Source organism: Oryzias latipes, chromosome 6 (genome assembly GCF_002234675.1).
Source record: "Oryzias latipes chromosome 6, ASM223467v1".
NCBI lineage: Eukaryota > Metazoa > Chordata > Actinopteri > Beloniformes > Adrianichthyidae > Oryzias > Oryzias latipes.
The window spans coordinates 31273101-31297973 of NC_019864.2; the positions used below are offsets into that span (position 1 = coordinate 31273101).

The following is a 24873-nucleotide window of genomic DNA, read 5'->3' on the forward strand; positions in this document are numbered from 1 at the left end:
TGTTTCCTTCATTTTGTTATCATTAATATTTCACCTCAACCTTTCTCTGTCCCAGAAAGAAAAGGCCTTTTATATTCTAACAATGTTTAAGTTATGGTTGTTTAAATGGAGGCTAAAGCTTTGCAGTCTGCAGTCTCTAATCTAAATAAGGAAAGTCTCAAACAACAAACTAACATTTTACTATTTAGATTAAAAGACAACAGCTCAAATAAAAAGCATCCGAACATTTTTGATAGAACAGACGTTTTTAAAAGCTTTTCCTTTTACCGATAAAACGAAACTGCAAATTCGTGTTTAAATTCAACAGGAAAACATTGTGGAGGATTTCTAGAATCTTTCATTTGACTTTTTAGATTCTGACGTGACAAAGTTTGAACAGACATGTTCCTTTGATTTGAAAGAGTAACAGGAAAGAAAAACAGATCAACTTTTCACTTTTATATCAGAAGAACAAACACCCTCAAATCTCGACTCTCAAAAAAGAAAATATTCATTGAAAAAGCTGTATTTTCATTTTGCTCAGAAAACACTGAAAATGATTGAAATAAACAGATTTTAAAGTGGTTGTGTGAGCTGAGTTCTTTAGTTTGGCTGAAGTTCTGCAGCTTTGTGGGTTAAAATAAAACTATAAACAGAAGAACTGCTAAAACATACAAATACTGACCCCTAGTGGCCTTTATTTCAATCTGCATTAGTTTATCAATCAATAATTGAATATTAATGTATGACATCTGCTGCAACAACGTTGTTTATTCAGACTTTTGGAGAATTATACCTTCATTCTGTATTTATACTAAAGTCACACCTGCAACCACAGGGAGATAAAATAACTTAAAGGAACCATGTTCTTAACACTCCCAGTGAGTCATTGTTGTTTATAATAGAGGTTTTCCTATTTGCTCTGATTTTAGAGGAAATATGACAAAGTTTCCTTTGATGTTACTGATACTGAATGAGAAGAAACTCCATTTCCATTAGTTTGATATTTATTACCCCAAGAATTAAGACAATGATAAGGATCAAATACCAAACATCCCGTGACCCTGAATGGGACAAACGGAAGAAGATGAATGAATGAATGAACCAAACACGTCAGTAGCGAGTATTTCCACCGTTTGCTGCAGGGACAGCTGGACAGCGGCGACTCCTGCTCCTCACTAACCTCATGATGTCGCTCTGCGGCGTTCCACTCTTCCACAAGTGCTACAAGCAGTTCTGCCGGCACTTGGGGGTCCGATCATCCAGTCGCTGCTTCAGCTGGTCCCATACGGGCCTGTGGGGTTCAGTTCAGGGGTCATTGCTGGTCAAACCATATAAGCCACTCCCACTCCCTGAAGTTCAACTGGGACAAATCTGGCAGCATCTGGCAGCATCTTCCATGAACAGGAAGTTGGGGGTGTTCTGGTGGATTTGGGGAAACCAAATGGGTTTTGGTCTGACTGGTGAAGCCTGTCCAGACTGTTGCTCCTCCCCATTAAAGAACCCTGGAGACCATGTTGACCTCGGCGTATCGCCCACCTCGCCTTCTCCAGCAGCGCTGACTATCATTTCTGTACACCGTGACCCGACACTCATCCGCGAACAGGACGGTAGGTCGTTGCTGCATGGTCCAGGTCACATGGTCTGTACTGCAGACGTTCACGGCGGTGTCTTGGTGTGGGTGGAGTCACCTGCAGGGGTCGTCTGTCCTTCCAGTCAAAGCGGTGAAGTCGGTTCTGAATGGTTCGTCTGGAACCCCCAGTACCCCTTACATCTGGTAAAAGGGCCTGCAGCTGTGTGGCGTTTGCTGAACCAGGTCTGAGGTCAGAGGTCATAGGTTCTGGTCATGAATGTGGTCTGGGGGGGGCTCCTCTCCTGGGTCTGTCACAAGCTCTGACTGTAGTTCAGAGTCTTGATGCAAGTCTGCTGAAGACACTTGGGGACTCACCAAGTCCACGTCCAACACCTGACTGTCTCCCACCAACCTGAAGGTGCTGTGGTCGGGTGGAGCGGCTCGTCCGTTCGCGGCGTCGTGTTCATGGCTGCTAGACGGAGGAACTTGGGAGGACTCACTGACTAAATCAGCTGTTTAGACCCACACAAGGTTGACTTGATGAAACACTGAGACGTTTTTTCTTCTAGAATCTTTTGGTTTTGGCTCCAACAAGTCAGACACACTGAACACAGTGAGACCATCAGGAGGAAAACACTACATAAGGTGTGTCTGTCAGACCAATAAGATCACCTCCCCATCCCCAGAATCTGTGCAGTGAAACAAACTGTATTTTGACGTCCACAGAGTTTTTTAACTTCTCTGATTGTTGTGGACTGTTGTTCTCAAACTTTGATGCAACCCTTTCCCAGTTTCTCAGTGTCCCCACACTTCAGCTCTTTGTTCCGACATCTTTGGAGATATTTGGCTGCCTTGCTGAGGCACGTCTGTGGGTCTAACTGCTGTTTGGTGAAGGAGACCCGGAATACCTTAAGGTCACACTCCACCCATCTTTTACGGACAGCCTTTTCTGCTCATACCTTTTATTGTTGGGTAGTTTTTAGTGTGACAGACATCTGTGTCTTTTGCCGCCATAGCACATATCTCTTTGTGAATTTTCTCACCAGCCTCTTCTCACCAAACGTGGAGACGCTAGTTAGATCTAGTTTTCTTTTTGTTTTCTTTGTTTAAGCAGAAGAACGTCTTCCCTGAGGAGGTTTGGGGTAAAGATCTCCCTGATTCAACCCTTTGGACCTTAGCTTCATCCTGACTGTCGGCTCTGGTGCTCATGAGTCCACCTGTGTACCTCTCAGAGTGTGAAGGAGTCACCCGGAAACTGGCACCTGATAGAACCTGAAACAGCCGGTTTAACTGAAACGCTTTCAGAGAGACATGTTTTCATGAAAATCTACCTTTATTTGGATGCAAAATCCCACTACTGAAAGCAATACTGTAGCAGAGGAGACAAACACTGATGCTGGTTGTTGTTGCTGATGTTCTGACCGATGTTTTCATCGTCTGGAGCACTGATAACAAGTCTTTGTCATGAAATCCTCTCATTCAGACTCGATCAGAGGGTGACATCAGAAAAACAGATGAGTGCCGCTCAGTCCTGTGCTCCGGTAGAAGAACAGTTTGGCAGACTTACTTCCTATTTCCAGCTGATGTGTTCCGATTGCGCCGATCCAACCGGACTGAATCGGTCATTTGAGGAAGTTCACGGCCGAACATGCGGTTGGGTTTTTGTACCATAGAAAAGCATGTGGAGAGTTTTAGCTGCCTTACAATCATCTCTCAGCTGTGTAGTTAGACGACAGATGGATGCAGGAACCGCGGAAAAAGTCTGTCTGAGGTAAAATCGTTTCAAACGAAACAAACACAGAAAGCAAAGCATATTAAAGCAAAGCCTAAAGGCCCAATGTCATAATAATACCGAACATATTCTATCTATTCTCTGTACTGTAAGGTAACTTAGGTAGTCGTCACATTTTGTTCCATTAAGTCTTGCAATATAAACCAATAGTTTGATCCACAGTATGAGCTACATTCCATCATGGTGTAAACAGAAATGTACACAAGGCATCTACTCGAAAGGATTGTATCAAAATGTTCTAAAAATATCTCTGGTTTGTTTCACAAAAGCAAACGGTATCAAAAGCGTTGGCCGAGAGCAAGCAATAGAACAATATGCTTCAAACCATTGTACACAACGGAAAGCAGGACGACCAATCACATCGCTTTGATTGTGGACCCGTGGAGTCCCATACGGCACATGCAATCCATTAAACTCAACACCATCAAAACACGATACGGGAAAAAAAAGTTTACAGCATAACATCAGAGACAACCTCACGGTCTATTGTGCTTCGTACAGATTTGGGCCGGACCGGTCTATACAACAATCACAGGCTTCCCATGAGCCTCAGCTACTGGTGAAAGCAGAGACAGCCCAGGAAATCCAGGTGGCGACACCTTGATCAGAAGTCTTCTCCTTTTTTTTGGCAAGTTTTGCTGGACACCCTCTGATGAATGGCCTTGAGAAGAACTTTGTCCACTGTCAGAAGCCAGTCCTGGCCCAGCTGCTGGCTCTGTGACGCCTGTGAGGGAACGTCCATGAGGCCTAAATGCACAGGTTTCCTGTAAACACGGTGGACCATCTGACCATAACGGTTACATTCCTATGTGCCGTTACATTTCAGACGCCGCCATGAATGAACACGTAGCACCATGCAACCTGGAGATGAGGAGACTCACGCCTTCTGTGACGTTTGGTTTTACATGACAACAACAATTCACCTCATGGACATTCTAATATCAATGCTATACTTTGCTGGCATCTGATTATCTCTGTCTAGTTGGTGTCCTAAAGGGGCCTTGTTCTGAGTTTTCTCTGAAGCAAACTTCTCTACAGATGATTGAAGACCTCAGTTATGATGAGACGGAGCCGTCCTGACCAGGAGACGCCTGAAACTGATGAAGACCACGGTGGAAGAAGCCTAAGCCGTGCAAATGAACGTTTGCTGGAGTGAGAGCGCATTGCCATCGCTCAGCAGTGAGCTGTGGACTGATGACAACTTCCTGTTTGATTTTCTGCCTCAGATCCCGCCTCCCCGTGGAGCGCTTCGCGTGGACAGATGGCGTGGGCTGCAGCCCTCAGTGGGCGAGCTCAGGTACAGCGAAGCGCGGCGCCAGAGGCAGTTGGGGGTACAGTGGTGTGTCTCGTGTGGGTGCAGCCGTGGCGCCCCCCTACTACTCCTCGGCGGTGCAGGAGAGCTGCTTCTCATACAGGCTGAGGACGTGATGCACAAACTGGTACTGCTCACAGGTTTGGATCATCCCGCCCCTGAAGGACACAGCACAGGCCGGCAAATCAGGGTCTCAGCTCACAGCCAATCATGTGTCAGACAATTCAGCTTCTTCAACGTTTGTCCAAACATTTCAATTGGTTTCGAAAGATTTGCAGAGGAAGCACAGATACATGACATCAGACAAGAGGTTTTTAGGTGTGGCTCATGTTTTAGAGTTTAGAAAAGCCGGTTCTGTTCAGAGGTGTGATCTAATATGAAAAGAAATTATACAGATGTTTTACATTAACCCTTTTGCTATCCAGGCACTTTAACGTTGGGAGGTGGGTCATCTAGACCCACTAGACAGTGCTCTGAACCTTTTTTCTTCAATGATTTGTGATCTTCACTGGTGTCTATGGATTACATGAAATCTTTCCACCTTTATCCACCTTTGTCATGGTAGGGAGAACACGTCAATGGAAGGGTGGGGGGGGTCATCTGGACCCCATAGGATAGCACAAGGGTTATAGCATGTTCTGAACTTTACTGGCTTATTCAAATAAATTATTTTCTAAAAAGAGAATAGCAGTTTGAAATGTGAAATGTAGTCATTTATGAACAAAAATGAGCAATAAGGATTTCACCTGTCCAGACGGAGCTGGCAGGTGGTCCTCAGGATGTCGACCACGCCCTCAGTCCTCAGCTGTTTGCACAGGATGGAGGTGGCGATGAAGCAGCCTGTTCGACCAATCCCAGCACTGAAAAAGCCAAGAGTGGAGGCCAGAATCAGGACCGTGTCTAGAATATTTTTAATAGGGTGGCCAAACGGTGGGATGTTGATGCTCAACACCTTTTCTTTCTTGTCTTTTTTATTTTTGGCTGCAGAGTCTGCAGAAATGAGATTTTCTCTGAGCGTCTCTCCGTCAGCCGCTTCATTCTTTCTGTGACACTGACGTTCATGGAAAAGGCTTCAGACTTAAACGCATTTACCTGCAGTGGACAATGATTGGGCCACTGGAGGGCGGGGCTTCCTCTCTGGCTCGTTCCACTTCCTGTACCAGCTCCAGAAGGGGTGGGGCTTTGTCTGGGGTCTTCTGGTCAGGCCAGGAGGTGTACCAGTACTGCTTCAGACGGCGCTGCTCCTCCCCACACTGACCCGCAGACAGACAAAGGTACTGTGAGTGAAGACGAGTCATTCTCTATGTTGAACCACACGGCTCACTGATGTAGCCCAGTATTACACCACAGTTGTCACAATGGGCTTCACATTACCATGACAACAGTTAATACAGATAAAAAAAAAGCTTTCAGCGTATTCTTTCCTTTTCAGAGCCGTGTACAAATCTATCAGTTCCCACAATTCCCTGAGGGGCTGCCTGTAATTATCAGTACTACAGATAAACAAACAACAAGCTTTCAGCTCGGAGCACATCTAAACGAGGATCCCACACAGATCCAGTCCATGTGAGCCGTCTCCAGTTCAATGTCAATAGCTGTGTTTGCATGACGCAAATGTGCAAAACTTTACCCAAATTCTACAAAATGTCAAAAAAGCAGATATATTCACATTTCTGTCTGTGTGTGTCTCAGTTCAATGCATGGAAGACACAGGATGTTAAGAGATCAGATGTGCAGAGCTGTTGGCCACACGACTCATTTAGTTAGAAAAAAGTGTTTCTATTGCAGTTTTGCCAAATATGTCCATGTCCTCTAAGAGCAAAAATCATTTTTTAAAATTCAAGTAGACAACCTCAAATGAATCAAAGAGGGCCGTTAGTTCTTCACAAAGAGTAAAGCAACACACTAAAAAAAAGCAAACAAAATGAAATGAGCTTTAGCATGTCCCACCAGGCAGAGACACGGGGACACCCAGGACACACCGGAGAAACCACGACTCTCAGCTGGGAACGCCTCGGGATTCCCCAGAGGAGCTGGAGGAAGTAACTTACTTAGACTGCTGCTAGCTTTGGAGGAAGGGATGAAAATGGATGGAAGGATGGATGGATGAAAGGAATGGATGGATGGATGAAGGGATGAAGGGATGGAAGAAAGGAATGGATAGGTGGATGCATGGATGGATGGATGGATGGATGGATGGATGGATGGATGGATGGATGGATGGATGGATGAATGGATGGATGGATGGGTGGATGGATGGATGGATGGATGGATGGATGGATGAATAGATGGATGAATGGATGGATGGATGAATGGATGGATGGATGAAGGGATGAAGGGATGGAAGAAAGGAATGGATGGACGGATGGACAGATGGATGATTGATGGATGAATGAATGGATAGGTGGATGCATGGATGGATGGCTGGATGGATGGATGGATGGATGGATGGATGGATGGATGGATGGGTGGATGGATGGATGAATAGATGGATGAATGGATGGATGGATGAAGGGATGAAGGGATGGAAGAAAGGAATGGATGGATGGATGGATGAACGAATGGATAAAAGGATGGATGAATGAATGGATAGGTGGATGCATGGATGGGTGGGTGGCTGGATGGATGAATAGATGGATGAATGGATGGATGAATAGATACATGAATGGATGGATGAAAGGAATGGATGGATGGATGGATGAATGAATGGATGGATGGATGAAGGGATGAAGGGATGGATGAAGGAATGGATAAAAGGATGGATGAATGGATGGGTGGATGAATTAAAGGATGGATAGATTTTCCCTAAGTTTTTTTTGTTTTTACACAAAAGTAAGCAGAAAAACAAATTTCCTTGAACTCCACAACACATCAAATCTGTTTTATTTGTGATTTCTACCCTTTGACCTTTGTGCTAATACACACAGCCCCTTGTCTTTTCTTACTGCTGTCAAAAACACATTTGTTTCGATTTTCTCTTCATTTCTGGTTATCAGAAACAGTGAAACTCACGTTCCTCCCGTCCCAAGTTTGTCTTTGCTGTTTGAACACAAACCTTCAAAGTAAACACCCTGAGACTGTAGTCATCTTCCTGGGTTACCGAGACAACGCGGATCCCAATGCCCTCATGGGTGACGGCGTCCTCCGGCCAGTACTCCACACATTTCTGAGAAAGTCACACAGCAGATTTTCACTTTTCCAGCTCAAAGCTCCTCTTCGCCCTCCTCATCTTTGCCACCGAAGACACACCTCGTTCTTCTCGTCCAAGTTGGTGATCATCACGATGATTGGACTTCTCTCCTGCCACACCATCCTCCAGAAGTCCCCCACCGTGTTCACAGTGGGACCCTGTGTGGCGATGTAGGCCTGCTCCTCGCCCCCGTAGCCCTGCAACACGGCGACAGAAAGCTTTTAGAACGACGTGAGAGCAAAGAGCGAGGCCCTGACCCCTGAGCACAGATCAGAAAGGGCCACTTACATTCAGATAGTTTGCATTGATGTAGGTGGACAGAAAGTCCTCTTCGTCCTGTGACTTCAGGATGACTCTGCTGTGCGTATCTGTGGAGAAGTCATGAATGAAGTTTGAATTCTTCTCTGGTTCAAATCTTTGGAGACACGTTTGAGCGCTTCATGCCAGGGGGATGGGCTCTATGCTTTCAGACTGCCAGCACATTGTTGCACTTACTGGGTAAGATAGTTTTGTAGCGGTTCTTTCTCACCAGCCCGGGGTAATTGTACTCCTTAGGGTCCACAAAGTTCATGGGAGTTTCCTGTTAGAACACAAGGAAGAGTCAGAGCTGAAAAGTCTGCATAATGTCCAGGGATTGGCCCAAGGCAAACGCCAACAGATCGCCATCCAGCGGCCTTCACTCCAAACCCTTTCTGTGCTAATTGTGAATGACTTCAGGGCTTCTGATGATGTTTGGCGATCTCATTCATCGTGCCTCCCAGACAGTGGAATCCTCCGTGGGTTTATTGTGTACAAATGCGCGTCTCCTTCCACGCTTCGCCCACTGACAGACGCTGGAAAAGCTTCAGGGTGTGTGCAGAGCTCTGACCATGGGCTCTGACAAGCGTTGGTGCATGTGTGGGCGTGTGCATTAGTGCCTGAGTCTGTGTCGGAACCGCTGCGTGTCTCCTAATCTGATGTGTAGGATGCCGCGGTGCCGCTCACATAGAACTCCGCCTGCAGGCTCTGGTCATCCATGGCCCTGCTGTGCAGCATGGCGGGGGTCAGGACGTGCGACCCCTCCCGGAGGTACTCCTGAGCCGACTGGTCCCTGGGAGACAGCTGCGCTCCGTATCCGTAGGGCTCGGTGCAGCCCGGCGTGCACATGTCCAAGGTCAGGGAAACGTTGGAGCCTCGTCTGCAGGAGTCAGAGTTGGTGGGAACAAGGAATCGATCTGTTAGAAGCACATCTGCATTCACAGAAGGATGAAAAACGGCATTTCCTGTCAGCAGGTCGAGGAAGATGCTGGAACATGATGAAGCTCCAGAAGGAGTTCGGAGGCCGAACCAAACCACTGACGGAGATTTTTATCAGGAATTGGAGAAAAACGGAATAACTGGGATCAAATTGTAAAGAACTAACAGCCGTAAATAAAGTTATTATGATGAACAGGTGTAGTTCAGTGTGTTCTCTATGGAGGAAGGACCTCCACAGAATTTAGAGTCAGAAACGGCTGAAGTTTGCTGAAACTTTCATGTTAAAGAAACATTTTTCAAGCATTCTTCTCAGTTCCTGGTTCTCGCTGACCTCTCCTGTAGCCCCACGGGCGTCACTGTGAGGGTCGCGGCATCGCCATCCGCCCTGTGCTCCGAGTCAAAGACCGGAGTCTGAGGCTCAGCCTCCACATCCAGCAGATCCTCCTGAGCATCCGTCCACTCGGACAGCGTGAAGGAGGGCTGGCGGCTCACAGACTGCCGGCGGTCACCCATCTCTCTGGACACCATGTCTGTGGACCACAGTCCAGAACGCCACTTACACGCCATGTGGACGACCTGAGCATGGGTGCAGAGAAGACAGGAGGTGAGGCTTCATTACAGCATGGAATACCTAAAAACCCTCCAGGACCCGAGTCCAAGTGGAGAACAGCACCAAAGAAGCCGTTTTGAGGGTCCACCACAGTCGTACCATGAGGATGCAGATGGCTGCTCCGATGCCCAAGGTTCCCTGGACGATCCACTTGTGCTGCTTGGTGTTCGCCACCTCCTTCATCATCATCACAGACTGAGCAGAGCAGAGAAGCAGAAGGTTACAAACAGCTCATGGTGGACTCCTGTCTGAGGATGGGGGGTGAAGGGGGGGTTCAAAGTGACACTTACGTCCAACCCAAAGATGCGCTGGAAAGGCAAGAGGAAGCCAAAGTAGAAGTCAATGACGTGTAGGGCTTTATGGATGGAAGAGAGGGGGCCGTTTCCTTCCAGGAGGAAAAACACACAGTAACCCTGGAAACATGGCGGGGGGGGGGGGGGGGGGGGGGGGCAGTTTGAGCTAAAGTTTTGCAGCACCAATAATCGAGCAGACGCTCTGAGGTCGGGAGGAGACACACTGAAGCCTACTCCTGCAGCAGTGAGCAGTGTCGTCCTTCTCGTTTTTACATACAAAGACGCCAAAATAAAAGCTACAGCAGGAAGATCAAAGCTTTTATACTGAAGGAACTTCCTCCTCCTCATTTTACAAAGAGCAAACCCTGGTTACCTACCACAACTTGTGAGCTGATGAAGAGTGCAGCCCAGCAGTGGATCTCAACCACCAGAGCGAACACCTTCTGCAGGAAGGCCTCCTTTCCCTGTGCGCCGTCCCCCGGTGGTCCATCAGTGCCGTCCGTCAGCCCCTCGTTCTTCAGGACCCCATCACTCACTTTTTCTATCTTGGTGGGTTCATCCAGCCAGACGGGATCTTCATCCGGCTTCAGAAAGATGGAATCCTCAGTGTGCGAGCGAGTGGAGCTGCTCAGGCGGCGGGTCATGGTCCTCCGGTTCAGTGAGGTTCCTCCGTGTCAGGTGACCACTCTAGCTGATCTTCCGCCTCTGGGATGGCGTGTGGCATCGGATTGAAAAACTCTGAAGCACAGAGACATGAAGGTCTGAGATCTGACCGTCACGCTGGTCGTGGTTTGGATTCGAGGTTCCTCTGAAGTGTGTGCATGCTGCAACTCTCACCTTCACTCCTGCTTTTGAGTTTTAGCTACAGCTGTGTGGGATTCTGGTGTTGTGCGATTGTGTCTGAGTGTGTGTGTTTGTGTGTAGATGTCAAAAAGGGTCCGCTGCCTTTATATTCCTGCTCTGATCCACAGCTAAACAACCTGAAGAGGCTCTCATCTCCGGATCTTCAGGTCGCCCTTTGATCAGCCTCTATTCTATGTGTGTGTGTGCACGTGTGTGCATATGTGTGTACATGTCTGCGTGCATGCATGTGCATGTATGTGTGTGTAAAGAGACTGTGTATTGTGGAAAAATGAATCAGAGATAGTGTGTTTACAGCCTGGTCCGTCACCTTGGCAACAGAGTGGCTCTCATCCATCCTGAGCATTATCATCCACTGACACACACGCGCATGTGCACACACACACACACACACACTTCTGGTTTACCAAGCTGAGTGTTCACAGTCCTCTCCTGCTGCCTCATTTGTCCTCCAACTATTAATAAAGGTGTTTTGCAGATTGGGCTGATCACTGGGAACGTGTGAAAGCTTTTGTGATAACAGACCCGATTTCCCTCAGAAGAACTACGATGGCTCACCGGTGAGGGACGCCAGCGAAGGTTTCGAGTCAGATCACATGATCAGGCGGAGTCCTGCAGGTCGCAGCAGCTGGTTGAAGTCCGCCATTGTGAGTCGTTCCTAAAGGACACAAAACAGGAAGTCCACCTCTGAGCTTCACCACAGCCAGAGCGCTGGAACAACGGCGTGAGCCTGATGAAAGGACGGATCCAGCTCCTCTGAGGCGGCGCTGCAGATCCAGCTTCCCTGAGCTTCCTCTCTGCCTCGTCTTCCTCCTTCTTCTAACAGGAGGATGAGTCAGGCCGGACTTCATCCGGCGCCTCAGAGACAGATTCCTCCAGTCACATCAGCGTTCACACAGTCCGGCCTTTCTGCTCGGTCCTTCTGGACCCTGATGGAGGAGCTCACCGGAGCAGAGACCCACCAGCAGCACCGGATCTGTGTGTGTGTGTGTGTGTGTGTGTGTGCGTCCAGGGGAGAGCGGCTTCTCTGCTTTTCCTCCTCTCCTTTCTGATGACGCCTGTTGGCCCGGCTCGTAGCCATGGTGACGTGAATACATGCAACATAAATAAAGTGAACAGGCGGACGCGCACATGGAGGACAGGTTGAGTTCTGGAACTGAAGGTCCAGTGAGCTTCCAGCTCCAAACAAAAGGCAGATGGAGGGAAGAGAGGAAAAGCTACTGCGCTTTTGAATGTGAAGGTTGTCTAAAGCCGTGACGTAGTGAGGTTGGCGTTTTGGTAACTGTGGCAACAGACACTCAATAGAGCACACACACACACACACACTCTCATACAAACACACAGCAGCGATGTGGAGCTGTGACAACATTCAGGTTTGTCAAAAAGAAGCAGTGGTCTCTGCTTTTGGAGGTAAATATGCTTCAGGCTCTGCGTGTCGGTTCAGTCCAGACTAAAGTCCTCCGCTGGTCTCTATGAAGAACGCTTAGAGCAGCGGGAGACCTCAAAATGTGTTCAAACCCCGAAGACACAGAAGTATTGATTTCCTGTTTTTCTGGAGACAAAGGAAAAAGTACAACTGATGTTCATCTGCCATCCAACCAACATCCATCCATCCATCCATCTGTTTATCCATCCATCATCCATTGAACCATCCTAACCTTTACCTGCACACTAACACCACGTGGTAATTTATCATAAAATAGATTCATTTTTGTTTCATTCCACCGTTTTCCTAAATTCAACTTTTAGACATCTTCATTAGCCTCTTTAATGTTGTCTATTCTTTATTTTTTATTTTAAGCATGGATCGGTCTGGACCCACTATTTTAATGTTTTAATGTTGTCATTTTATTCATTATTTTATTGCATTGAGGTTTTCTGTTTAATTGTATTCTATTTTATTTTACAGCTTCTCCTCACAGTTTGACTGTGGGGTTCTTCTCATTTACCACAGGGAGGCTTTTTTCTTACTGAGGGACCCAAAACAACCTTCACGGGCAGAAGATGCAAATGCTGCAGAGAATTGAAGCAGGGACCGTCTTCATCACCACAACAGTGAAAGGAGAAGGTGGATGATTGTGAAAGCAACATTTCATCTGACATTTCAGACACGTTTCTGTTAGAGCCAACATGAAAACCTTTGTTACTCTCACTACATAAAGAACTAATTCAACGGACTGGTGTTTGACTGAACTTATGTGGTGTTGACAGGTGATGATGGTGATGAAGAATAATCACAAAAGGGTGAAACATTTGCCCTTTGAGGGGGGAAAAAACCTCAGAATGAGGATTTAAAGTGGTAAAGCGCTGATGAGGCGATCAAACGTGGTCAAAGCAGAAGACTTGGACCTGCCAGATCAAACGTCCTCCTCACGCACGGCGCCCTCTCAGGCTTCATACGCGTTCCTGTTCACGCTGATCTCCATCCGTTCAAAAAGCGCCTGTGCTGTCGGGTCTGAACTGGGACACGGTAAGCCTTTGGCATCTGCCCCGGCAGAACCGGCAGTGACAGTTGTGTAGAGCTTTTCTCTGCAATCACAGAGAATTAATGCGAGGACAGCTGGCTGCAGCTCTAATGGATATTCCTGATTCTCCAGAAGGATGTCTGGAAAAACATCAGACTATTTCTGCTTGATGCCTTTAAAACGTCCTGCTTTGCATCCGCTCCATCAGAGCCGTCAGGTGATTCATCTTTGGAGGGTTTTGTGTTGCTGTTCGTACTTCCAGCAACACAAAACCCTAAAGAAGTGTGTGTGAAGCGTTTTGCTGCAGTGCTCATGTGACAGAGGAAGCTCTTCCTGGAAGTGATGATGGGATGGAAACAGGAGACAAAGTCACACAGACCGGGACCTGTCACACCCACCCACACACGCACACACACACACACACAATATCTGCATACTGACTCACAAAAGCTCACTGGATCTCCTGGAGGTCCAGACCCAAAATCAATGACCTGCCCTGTCCACACTTCCTGTGGGGTCTCGGGTTTCCTGGAGGTCCAAAAAGCCTCTGAATGGAGAACCTTCTGGATCTGACTGTGGATTCCCGCTGGAAGCAGACGCACGGCTGCGCCGCAGCACCGCACCGGTGCAGGAATGGCATCCTCCAGCAGTCATTCATACGGAACAAAACCCCATTCATATCACGTACACGGCCACGGTGAGCCGGAGCCACCACACAGAGCAGCACGGGGGGGATCAGGGAGAAATCAGCCAGGGGGGGGGGGGGGGGGGGCTGTCGCGAGTCCCCTGCTGGTGACTCCCACATTTAAAAAAAAGACACAACCATACAGGACTGAGGAAATCCAGGTCTTGGGAAGGAAGAAAACGCAGATCAGAGCGGCATCGAGGAATCTACCTGTTGGATTTTTACCGCCGTCGTTAATCTGAGGATGAACGCAGAAGCTGCCCCCCCCCCCCCCCCCCCCCACACACACACACCTCTGTAAATCTGTGGGGGCTCTGCTCCAGAATTGGTATTCACCTCATGTCGCACATGCAAAGGGGGAGGGGAGGAGGGGGCTGAAGCAGCCTCAGAATGTCCTCTTACCTGGACGAGAGCATTTTCACACCGCCATCCGCCGCTGCCCCCCCGCTCTGTTCCACAGAGCTTCCGACGCTCCTCTGTCCGGGAGAACGGGGAGAAGCCGACACGCCGAGGATGAGGAGCAGAGCCGATGTAGGCGTCTGTGTGAAGGAGGGATGAGATGCAGGAGTCTGATGGGCTTTCTGTATCCTGGAGGAGAGAGAGATCCACAGGCGGCAGCTCGGTTTAGGTAAATGCAGCGAGAGGCTGTGCGGTAGCCATGGCAACAGAGCCAGAACGAGGGAGAGGGAGGCTGAGCGCGTTCGGGTTTGTGTGGGTCCGTGCATATCTGTATGAGGACGTTTACTCACCTTCGACCGGAACGACAGAGCGTCACCTTTCAGAGGGAAACGGCAGAGATGCTGCCGTCCTTCACCGACCGCATCCAGGCGTCCACAGTGGGACAGAACACGGCCCCGGACCGGAGTCCAACATGTTAGAGGCTGCTTGTCCAGTTATCAAGGTGACGGCGGCAGGGATGCTCCAGCATCCAGGAATGGAACAGCCGGTTTGCAGAATTCACTCACAAATCCACGTTTCTGGGGTTTGTCTTCACAAAAGTTACTGAAGGTCAGGAAGCGTCTCAGACGGAGAGACGCTCAGAAATAATCTGTCAGATTAAGACAAACTAAGAACGTCCTGAGTGATGGAAGCTGAGTGGGGAGAGGCGGATCATAACACATCACTGAGCAGCGAACACCCCCGACTGTCGCCTCCTCTGCTTCCAAGCTGACGCTCTGCCGCCCACCTCCCTCATCGCAGTCAGCCAACCCCCCCATCACCAGGTTTATTCCCGTTTTCCTTATAATCCTCTCCGTCCGTTCCTCCTCCCTGCTCTTTCCCATTAATATTGCCCCCCCCCCATTTAAACATTGCTCTTCCTCCCCCCTTCCTGTTTTGCCATATGGCAGCCTTTCCGTGTCAGCTCTGTGAGCACAGCAGCAGAAAAAACACGTGACAGTCATGCTGGGGAGGGGGCACCCTCCCCCACCTGTTCTTCCCTCTCCTGAGCGATGAAGGTGACCTGTTCAGAGATGGTGATGATGATGATGATGATGATGAACTGCCTGAAATGACCACGAGAGAGGGTCATGTGACTCTTCTGGATCACCTGGAGAAGATCTGGACTGATCCAGAACCAGAACGTCCCATGCTGACCGGTCCTGTCAGGACTTGAAAAGCAGCTTTTTGTCCCTCTGGACCAGCCCAACCCTCCTCGTCCCAACCTTTCCTCGTGTTCTTCTCTGGCTTAGAAATGGTATTTTCTGTCACTGGAGAACAGCGTCTTCCTCCGCCTGGACCTGGGAGTTTCCATCTGACATCACGCCTTGGATTACAGATTACTGCTTCCTGGAGGATTCCACTCAGACCTCCTGGAGATCCACCTCAGACCAACTGGATACATGGATCTGGAGGGAGCATGGATCCCTCCAGATCCATCCAGATCCATCCAGACCCATCCAGACCCATCTGGACTCATCCATCTCATTAATTCCATTCCAGTTTAAAGCGTTCCTGTCCCATCAAAGAGGCTGACGAGACTTTGCTCTGCCTCATTCAGTCTTCTGAGCCCCCCCCCTACGGGATAGAATAGATTACACAAGAACCCCCCCCCCCCCCCCCCCCCCCCCAAGTCAAAACTTGTTAAAAAATTTAGAAATATTTTTTTAAATAAGCAACACATCTAGCGATGAGGTCAGAAAATGTCTTCTAAATAGAGTTTATCTTGAGGAAAAGTTTTAGTCACTAAGAGACGTTTTCTTCATTATTTTGCTGCAGAAAAACGTTCTTCATCAAATTATTTCCTTGCCAGACAGAAACAAGAGTCTTTGTCTTTCTTAAGGTTTTGTCTTTGCAGTGAGCTGTTCAGTCTGCATTTCCCGCCTTACCTGTGGTCAGGAGCTGTAAGCAGCGGCAGTCAGAAGACGTCTTAGCTTATGGACAAACTGTCCAAAATGGGATCTTTTGGGAACGTCCAGCCTGAGGAACCTCCTGCAACAGTTCAGGGACCAGGACACCCTTTGCCTCCATGGAAGGACCTTCCATTGGTCGGTTTTTGCAGTTTGCTTTGTGGTTGAGTGTTTGTACATTCAACCTCTGGGGAATGTGAAGGCAGCAGGTCCGTACAGTCCTCTGAACTGGACCACCTCTGCAGGGTTCAGGTAGGTGGTCTTCACCAAACCCAGACAAGGTCCGGTTTGTTGGGGGAGGCTGGCTGCTCCGTTCTGTGGCAGAGTGCCGCCCAGTGTTTGTGTGAACATTCGGGTTCTGTCAACGTGAAACACGTGTGAGAAGATTCTGTTTCTTCTGTCGTTTGTGGTTCCTGAAGAGAATTTCTCCACATTTTCATTCACTGTCAGGAGTTTGTCTGACTGTTGTGTTGATCTTCTCCTCTGATCATATAAATAATATGAATTATGGATCAGATTTATCTGCTTTTCCAGATGCTCAAAGTTCTTCCAACGTGTCCATCATTCATTCATACTTGGTGATGGTAGCACAGTTGCCCCGGGGCAGACTGACGGGGGCGTGGCTGTACGGCCCCTCTGACCATCACCGGGACATTGATGCACATTCACACACCCCAAGGAGGGTGAGGCGTCTTACCCAAGAGCACAACTGCAGTAAAATCCTGTGTTTGTTTTCAGCTTTGGTTCCTCCTCCATCATGAAACTCCTCCTGCTTTTCATCCTGCTCCTGTCTGCTCCTCTTCTTCCTCCTTCTCAACAAGCGATAGAAAATTAAAACTTAACACAAATGACGACCAATCATCTGCTTTGATCATCAAACCGGACTTTTCTCAGTCAGCAGCAGCTGTTTGTACATTTACTTTAATGATCCTCTGGATCAGCTCTGAATGAAATGAATAGAAAGCTGCCAATTCACTAATCAATGCTCTCCAGAGAAAAAGGGATGATCTGTCAAACAGAGACATCTAGTGGTGATGGAGGAAATGACAACAGAGCTTTCAGTTCGCATCTAGGCTGCAGAAACCCTCAATGGTTTTTGTAAACTGACAGTGTCTGACAGACTATATCCATTTCTGTTTGGATATTGAGATGCCCACAAAGGCAGTGCGCTGTTATGCAAATGGAAAACTTTGGATCGCCAGAGAGACGAAAAAAGCTGTGAAGGCTGAGTTGAGGTGCTGTCTGAGAAGCTCTAGAGAAATCTACAAAGCTGAGATAGAGGGAAAATTCAAAACAAACAAGTGTGGGATGGAATGAAAGCAATCACAGGGTGTAAAAAAGGGGCTGCATCTGGAGGAGACAGTGTGGAGCGAGCCAATGATCTAAATGATCATTTCAATAGGTTAAACCCCCCACCTACCTCATCCTGTGCCCCTTTATTCCCTCCTCATTCTACAAATGAAGCTGCCCTGCTGGTCTCAGCTCTCCCTCGTCACAGCTCTCTTACTGAACATCAGGTAAGAAGAGAGCTGAAGAAACTGAAGACCAGGAAAGCAGCAGGCCCAGATGGGGTGACCCCCCAGCTCCTGAAGACATGCGCAGATGAGCTAGGTGGTCCTCTTTAACCTGAGCCTGCGCCTTGGTACAATACCAACACTCTGGAAGACCTATGCATCGTTCCTCTGCCCAAGGCCAAGCAGCCGAAGGACAATAGAGACTACAGACCAATGGCTCTGACCTCTGACAGAATGAAAACCATGGAGAGGTTAGTGCTGCAGATGCTGAAGCCCCAGGGGCAACATGCCCAGGATCCACTGCAGTTATAGGAGAGGGTGGGGGTGGAGGATGCCGTCCTGCATCTCCTCCACCACACTTTGTCTTACCTTGATGAAGGGGGGTGTGCAGTGAGAATGTTGTTTTTTTTTCATTTCTCCAGCGCATTTGACACAATCCAACCCCAAAACTGCAGGAAAAACTCAGGAGTATGTCGGTGGAGCCATACTTAATATCCTGGATCATGGACTACCTGAAGGACAGACCCCAGTTTGTCAGAGTGGGGGCCAGCCTTTCCAGAACGCTTTGCAGAAGTGTGGGAGTACCTCAGGGTACAGTTCTTTCCCCGATGTTGTTTGCTCTGTACACGACCGACTTCCAACACAACACAGAGGCTTGACAAGTCTCTACATTCGATCATTTTATCATTTTTTGTTTATTTATTTATTTATTTTTATCGTGGTGTGTGTATGTGTGTGTGTGTGTGTGTGTGTTTTTGCGGGGGGAGGGGGTCGCACTGTTTGTCTTGTTATCTTGTTTTTAAATTTTATCGTATTTTATGCAAAGCACTTTGAGTGACATATGTTGTTGAAAAAGTGCTATATAAATAAAGGTTGATTTGATTTGATTTGATTTGATTTGATTTGATCCAGAAATTCTCAGACGATACCGTCATTGTGGCTGCATTAAGGAGGACAAGGGGGTGGAGGACGGGTAGAACCAGCGACAGCTCAACATCAGAAAAGCCAAAGAAGACCAAACCCCCGAACAAAACAACTCCAGAGTCGTCCTTCAACCCGAAAAGGAAAGTACCCCCCCACCCGTTAAGTCTCCAGGAGTAAGGGGGCGGGGCTTGAAGGAGGACCTGAGAGGTCTTCATATGAAGACGTTAGATCTAACAGTGACATAACTGTGAGGTGTGTGTGTGGGGGGGGCAGTTTCCAGTTTTTCCAACGGTAACATGTCACTGATTCTAGAACACGACTGTGAGAGTCCAGTTCTGAACATGTATGTGGCGTTTGTCACGTTGATGCACTTTCAGAACTGCTCGTTCCGTCTTTGGTTTCAGCATTTGCAGAACGGTCATCAGAGGAAGCCGTGTACAGGGGGGTCGTCTCAGTGGGGTGGGGGCACAGACTGGGTCCACCCTGGCTGCAGGGCTTTTCCAGGCTCATTTGTGCCGCAGCTTTCAGGCCAGATGAGGAGTTCCTGTGTGCTGCGGTGTTCAAAGAAGCAGCAAAGCCCAGCAGAGGCCATGTAAACTCTGGCGTCTGCGGGTCAAAGCAGCAATTTGGAAGATTTCTTCAATCTAAACAAACGAAGCTGCAGATAGGGAGCAGAGATGCAGCTGTGATCTCTATCTCTGCGTTCAGAGGAATTCATGGAGACTAGCTGCTCATTTGACTGTTTCCTCTCTGTGTTTTAAATAAACGCAGTGACATAATGGAAATGTGACGGCACGAAGGTTCTTCACTAACTAATGTGTACGAGAATTTCTCTTTTGTTTGTTTACGCGTTTTGAGTTGCAGCAATTACCAGCGGCCCAAAAAAAAAGATAAATGTGAAAAATGCTTAAAAAAACAGTGAGTGAGTTCTTCAGGGTAAAACTCCAACAAAAACGGCTCCAGCAGAGCCTGAATTCACACGGACGGCTGCAGAGGTCAGAGAGGTTTCCATCTGTTTCACACGTTCCATTGAAAGGAGGAGAGAATCTCAGGTTCAACTAGAACTACAGCAACATGGAGAACAGCTTAGAACTGACATGAAGGTTCAGAGGTTTTCACAAGTGTTTTCTCATTGGAGCCTGTTTGCTTCATGTTTCCCTCTGAAGGTGCAGCGGTTCTTCTGACTGGGGACCGTCTGAAGCTCAGAGACGTGACGGCAGCGTCTTTCAGGACAAACGGTCAAACCAGCAGGAGTTTCTGGATGAAAATTCATCCAGAAAAAGTTCTTTTTGATCTTTCTTTAACCAAGGAGACGACGGTCGGCTCCATCCTCTGACGAGAACAGCTATGCAAAGTGCGTCAGCTTTGCATGTCAGGCAGACTGCAGCCGCTTTCCTGCATGGAAATCTGGAGCTGCAGTTTGCACTGAAATGTGGGTCGGCCCACTGAGCGCCTCCATCCTGGTCAGCAAGTAACCTCAGGGTCACATGACCTGAAAAAAGAAACGTTCCCAGCGGTCTGTTAATGAGGATCATGACGTTCTAGAAATCCTGTGTCGTTTTGTGCAACATAGTTTCTGCAGAGCGGCAGGAGTTCATCAGGAGTTCATTTCTGAGTTGTGGGCGGGACTGTTGGCTTTTCCCATGCTCCCCCTGTTTTCCAATGTTTATCTCCGTCGGTTGAACAAAGAAATCCCCACAAATGACATGTTAAACTTTCTTTATCAGCTATTTTCTAGCACTAAAGCTCAAAAATAAAAGACAATTCAAAAACGTTTACTTGATGATGCAGATATTAAACATGATGCAACGTGTGAACGTGTGAAACCGAGTGTTACAGCCACACAGGCTCTGTTGAGCAAGAAACACATATGTGTAAAGAAGATAAACAATAATTCAGATTTATCAGACAACACAACAAAAACAGAACTGGGGACACCATGAATGAAGCTTTCTTTCTTTATATTAAAGTAAATGTAAACATTGAGCACGTTAAGAATGTTGTTGTTCACCTTTGGGCACCGCGGCCAATCAAATTCACTGATGCAGGTGGTTTGGCAGGGATGTTTACCCCGGATGTCCTTCCTGACACGACCCTGTATTTTACAATAATAAGAAGAATAAGAATAAGAAAAGGGAATACATTTTAATTATAAGGCGCCTTTCTGAGCACTACAACATATATACAGTATATAAATCACAATAAACAGTTAAAACAGCAACAATTTAAATACATAATTGAAATAAAATGTATGTAAAAATGTGAAAAAGTTACTGTGTATCCGGGCTAGGGACCGGCACAGGGGCTCCCAGACTTGGACCCCACATGGCGACATAGTTGCAGTAGTGTGAAGGGTCTTTCTCAAAGACCCACACTAGATGAAGCTCAGCTGCCCCCATGGAATGACATCCTGGTTTCCTGTCAACCGACTGAACCAACAAGCCGCTGAGCAAATTCAGAGCAATAGTTTAAAAGAACAACATCATAAAATCACAAGAGAGAATGAAATAACAGTCTACTGGGGCTTTTATCATCAGCAGAACAGATTTTTTAGCGGCCTGTTTTCTGGATGTCAGTCCAAATCTTCAGTTTCTCCAGAAATTCTGCTGCACGAGTTCTGAGCAAGACCAGGGGGGGGGCTCAAATCAGGCCTGCACTGGCCCCCATCTGCTTCAGGACAGATTTTAGGATACTTTGATGGTTTTTAGAGGTCTCGTGGTTTTCTTATCTGTCAGATCTTTTAGAGCCTCACAGACCCTGAGATCCTCCAGCACCGGCCTACCAACCAATCCGACGGTGAAACCAAATCTTCCGGAGAGAAAGGAGGAACGCCTCGGGATGTTCAAATGAAAAAAATCAAATGATAAAAAAAACTCTGAACGCATCAGAGTTTTAGTCTAAAGCCTCTGAAATAGGAGGAAATAAAACCCAAAGATTAATGTTCCAGAACCAGATTTTGAATCAACTGAATGGAAATGTTCCTGTTTGCCGGATTTCTGGAAACAACCAGATGTGCAAAATAAAAGAGGGGGGGAGCACCAGGATGTGTTTTTTTTCCACTATGCAAATGACAATGCTGACTAAAATGGACATTTATAGTTTTCCTTATTTTATATTTCCTTATTGTTATAAGGAAATCCGCCCACATCATGCTGAGGGTTCAACTGAAGCTTTCGTGGCTAATAATGCAGCCTTAAATGCTGCAGTCAGGCCTTGTTGTTATTGTTATTATTATTATTTTTATTATTATTATTATTATTTTAAGCTGGCGACCTTTCAGTAGACTTTCAGTCACATCATCTGTAGCAGTGGGAAGAACGTGAATGTTGCAGTTCCCACTGCAATCCGGTTTATTCTGGTCGTTTTCACTGAGATGAGCTCAACTCTGAACTCATAGATGTTTCATCTTTTATCCTGACTGTTGGTTGGTTTAAAAGAAACATCGGGTTTCTGTGCTGCTCTTCTCAACAAACAAAATCTGTCCCAAAACTGATCAATCACTCTGGAAAAGGAACCCTCTGAAGACCTGTGGTCACAGTATTGCTGGACCACAAGGCGTGGCGGACTGTCACGTGCATTAAGCGACAAAAACAGCCACATTACGTGTTGACTACACTACCCAGAATGCCTGGACAGGCAAAAAGGGAGGCTATTAGTCAGGGGGGTTGATAGAACTCTTTTCTTCATGTCCTCCTCTTTTATCTGGACTATCAGGCTGTACAGATAGAAAAAGAATAATACAACTTTATTGACAAGAACAATATCAGAATTCAGAAGCATCACATTATAAGACGCACTGTCACTTTTTGAGAAGATTAAAGGATTTGAATTGATCTGAAAGATACTTGAAAGAAGTGCAGGGGGGGGGCGCTTTCTCAACATTCCAGTGTTGGATTGGTAAAGTAAAGTAAAGTAAAGTAAAGTAAAGTAAAGTAAAGTAAAGTAAAGTAAAGTAAAGTAAAGTAAAGTAAAGTAAAGAGGATTCAGGCTCAGAGAAATGACCTTCTTAGCTGCAGAAGGGTTGGTTCTGCATTGGAGCCGCATTACAGCCACTTCAGACAGCAAAGTGAAAGCGTTTGTCCGCGGCCTCCATGGCGTGCTGGTCAAAAGACAAACAGCAGCTGACGCACATTTGCTTCTATTCAAAGCAATGAACAGTCGGATAACTCCATGTCTCCTTTTACTATCTCGTTCTGTGTTGCTCAGATTAAAGCAATGAATATTCAAAGCTTTTAATACTATTTTTACCTCAGTTTTGCATGTTTCCCACAAACAGCCCATTATAAAAACCTTATCTGACCTCTGCGGTGAGCCGCACCTGAATCCAATCTCAGAGCTCCAAACTCCTGGAAAACATGAAAACAGTCATGATGAAGATCAGAACGGTCGTATTTCCTGCGTCTCAGAAAAATGTCAGAATAAAGGTTTCATCTGTCTACAAAGTAAAGACACCTACCACCACAGGAAGAAACTAAAGCCACGCCCATTTGCACCTGTCAGCACCTGTTCATGTGTGAACATAAACATGACGTCCTCGGCTCTGTCACTGACGGGGGCACTGATGTCTAGAGGGCCCCCACCTGCACACCCATTTATAATGACAACCTTTAAGACTCACAAGCACCAGTCTGACGCTGGCCGTCCCACAATCCTTCACTCTGGCTTCTGCAGCCGTGCGCTTCTGCATCTCAGGTAATTACAGGTGTGAGAATCCCTCTGTCCACAGCAGCTCCAGCTCAGAACCACCTGTGTGTAGAGGTATGATCATTTTAATGAACATGTTTGCTGAACAGGAAACGCCTCAGCAGTTCTCCACCTTCCCCTTAAGATTCAAGATTTGGTTTCTTGTCATTCCACACATAGTATTTGCAGAGAAATACACAGGTGAGACGAGATGTTGTTTCTCACTAGCATGACAGAGCAAAGAAGCAGCAATAAAAAAACAACAATCAAAGAATAAAAAGAAATAGCAGCAAACAATTCCCTTTCATCAAAAAGGAATGCTGCTTTACTCCCTGTCAGGGAAAATGCATTCTGGGAAAAAGACGGACTGAGAAAATCCAGAAGAGAGATGTTGGACTGACCAACACAACTGAAAGGACACACAATCACACACAGACGTCGTTTTTCCTTTAGCGTCAATGTTGCCTTGTGAGAGTAACCATGTGAGGGACACTTCCTGTGACGTGGATGTGGGAGCATCTGCAGGAGGTGAGAAGACGAACAAACAATACGGACCACAAATCACAGTGATGATTTCAAGAAAGGGTCATCTAAAAGCGGAAAACACACAAATGATTCAAAATAAAAACATTGGGTGTTTTTTTAACACGTTGTTGTGGCATAATTTTCATGATGAAGGACATGTGAAGAAAATGAAGCTTGAATCAAGACCAGACAAAAAACACGCTGGGCGGAGCCACAAGCTCTCTGCTCCGCCCCTTTCTGATTATCCACCTGCAGACATACAGATCCATGAACGTCTTTGTCTTCTGGTCTGAGCTGGAATCTGGATCAGAACTGGACGGATGGACAGCTACGATATCGATCACCAGGTTGGGGTGTGACAGGCTGTCGGCAGTGGGAGAGTAAAAAGATGGATGATGGGAAGGCTTACTCCACACAAATGGTCCCGCCCACAACTCAGAGGTGAATTTCTGATGAACTCCTGCCGCCCTGCAGAAACTATGAGGAGGTCCATGGAGCCACAGACACTTGGACTTGTTAGTAGAACCTGAACCTAAAGATTTTCCAGTTATTTAGGTACTAGGGTTACCCGCAAATATTTAATGTGACATGCTGAAAAACTCCAAACACATTCTGACGTTTAGTAATTCAAAATGGTTCCTTCTAAAAGCACCGAACACGGCTCCCTGCAGACGACAACAATCTGACCCGATGTCAGCCACTTAAAATGACACCATGCGCCGTCCGACCAGACAGCTCTGTGGTTAACTGTAACCGCTTGAATCAGGAAGTAAGAACCATAGAAGACCACTGCTGATCAACTTTTTATAGCAGTGGAAGTTGCTGCAGAGAGGAAGAGGAAGAGGAGGGGTGAGAATGAGAGGTAGGACAGGAGTTCACGGCT

General features: G+C 47.1%; 1 protein-coding gene and 1 long non-coding RNA gene across 3 annotated transcripts; one reads left to right on the forward strand and one right to left on the reverse strand.

Annotated features, from left to right (window-relative positions):
- Positions 1–2864: 2864 nt before the first annotated feature.
- Positions 2865–10657, reverse strand: LOC101163224 (tyrosine-protein phosphatase non-receptor type 5). The gene is made up of 12 exons (XM_020700342.1): positions 10363–10657; positions 9983–10105; positions 9792–9887; positions 9414–9658; positions 8831–9023; positions 8342–8426; positions 8135–8214; positions 7906–8043; positions 7712–7822; positions 5749–5909; positions 5403–5516; positions 2865–4814 (listed from the first exon to the last, which is right to left on the reverse strand). The coding sequence occupies exons 1-12, from the start codon at positions 10627–10629 to the stop codon at positions 4721–4723; spliced, it is 1707 nt and encodes a 568-aa protein (XP_020556001.1). The 5' UTR covers positions 10630–10657; the 3' UTR covers positions 2865–4720.
- Positions 10554–13023, forward strand: LOC110013812. Of its 2 annotated transcripts, none has more exons than XR_002288947.1 (2): positions 10554–10663; positions 10957–13023. It is a non-coding gene; the product is annotated as an uncharacterized LOC110013812 (long non-coding RNA). The 2 variants fall into 2 exon arrangements; XR_002288946.1 differs by having other exon boundaries at positions 10629–10744.
- Positions 13024–24873: the final 11850 nt, after the last annotated feature.

What these genes read in the sequence shown, in the direction of transcription:
- LOC101163224 (XM_020700342.1), bottom strand. Translation starts at nt 10,629, where the DNA reads ATGACCCGCCGCCTGAGCAGCTCCACTCGCTCGCACACTGAGGATTCC. An exon ending in ACTTGGACGAGAAGAACGAG is followed by an intron (nt 7,823 to 7,905) that starts GTGTGTCTTCGG and finishes TGACTTTCTCAG; the next exon opens with AAATGTGTGGAGTACTGGCC. An exon ending in TGCCAGCTCCGTCTGGACAG is followed by an intron (nt 4,815 to 5,402) that starts GTGAAATCCTTA and finishes TGTGTCCTTCAG; the next exon opens with GGGCGGGATGATCCAAACCT.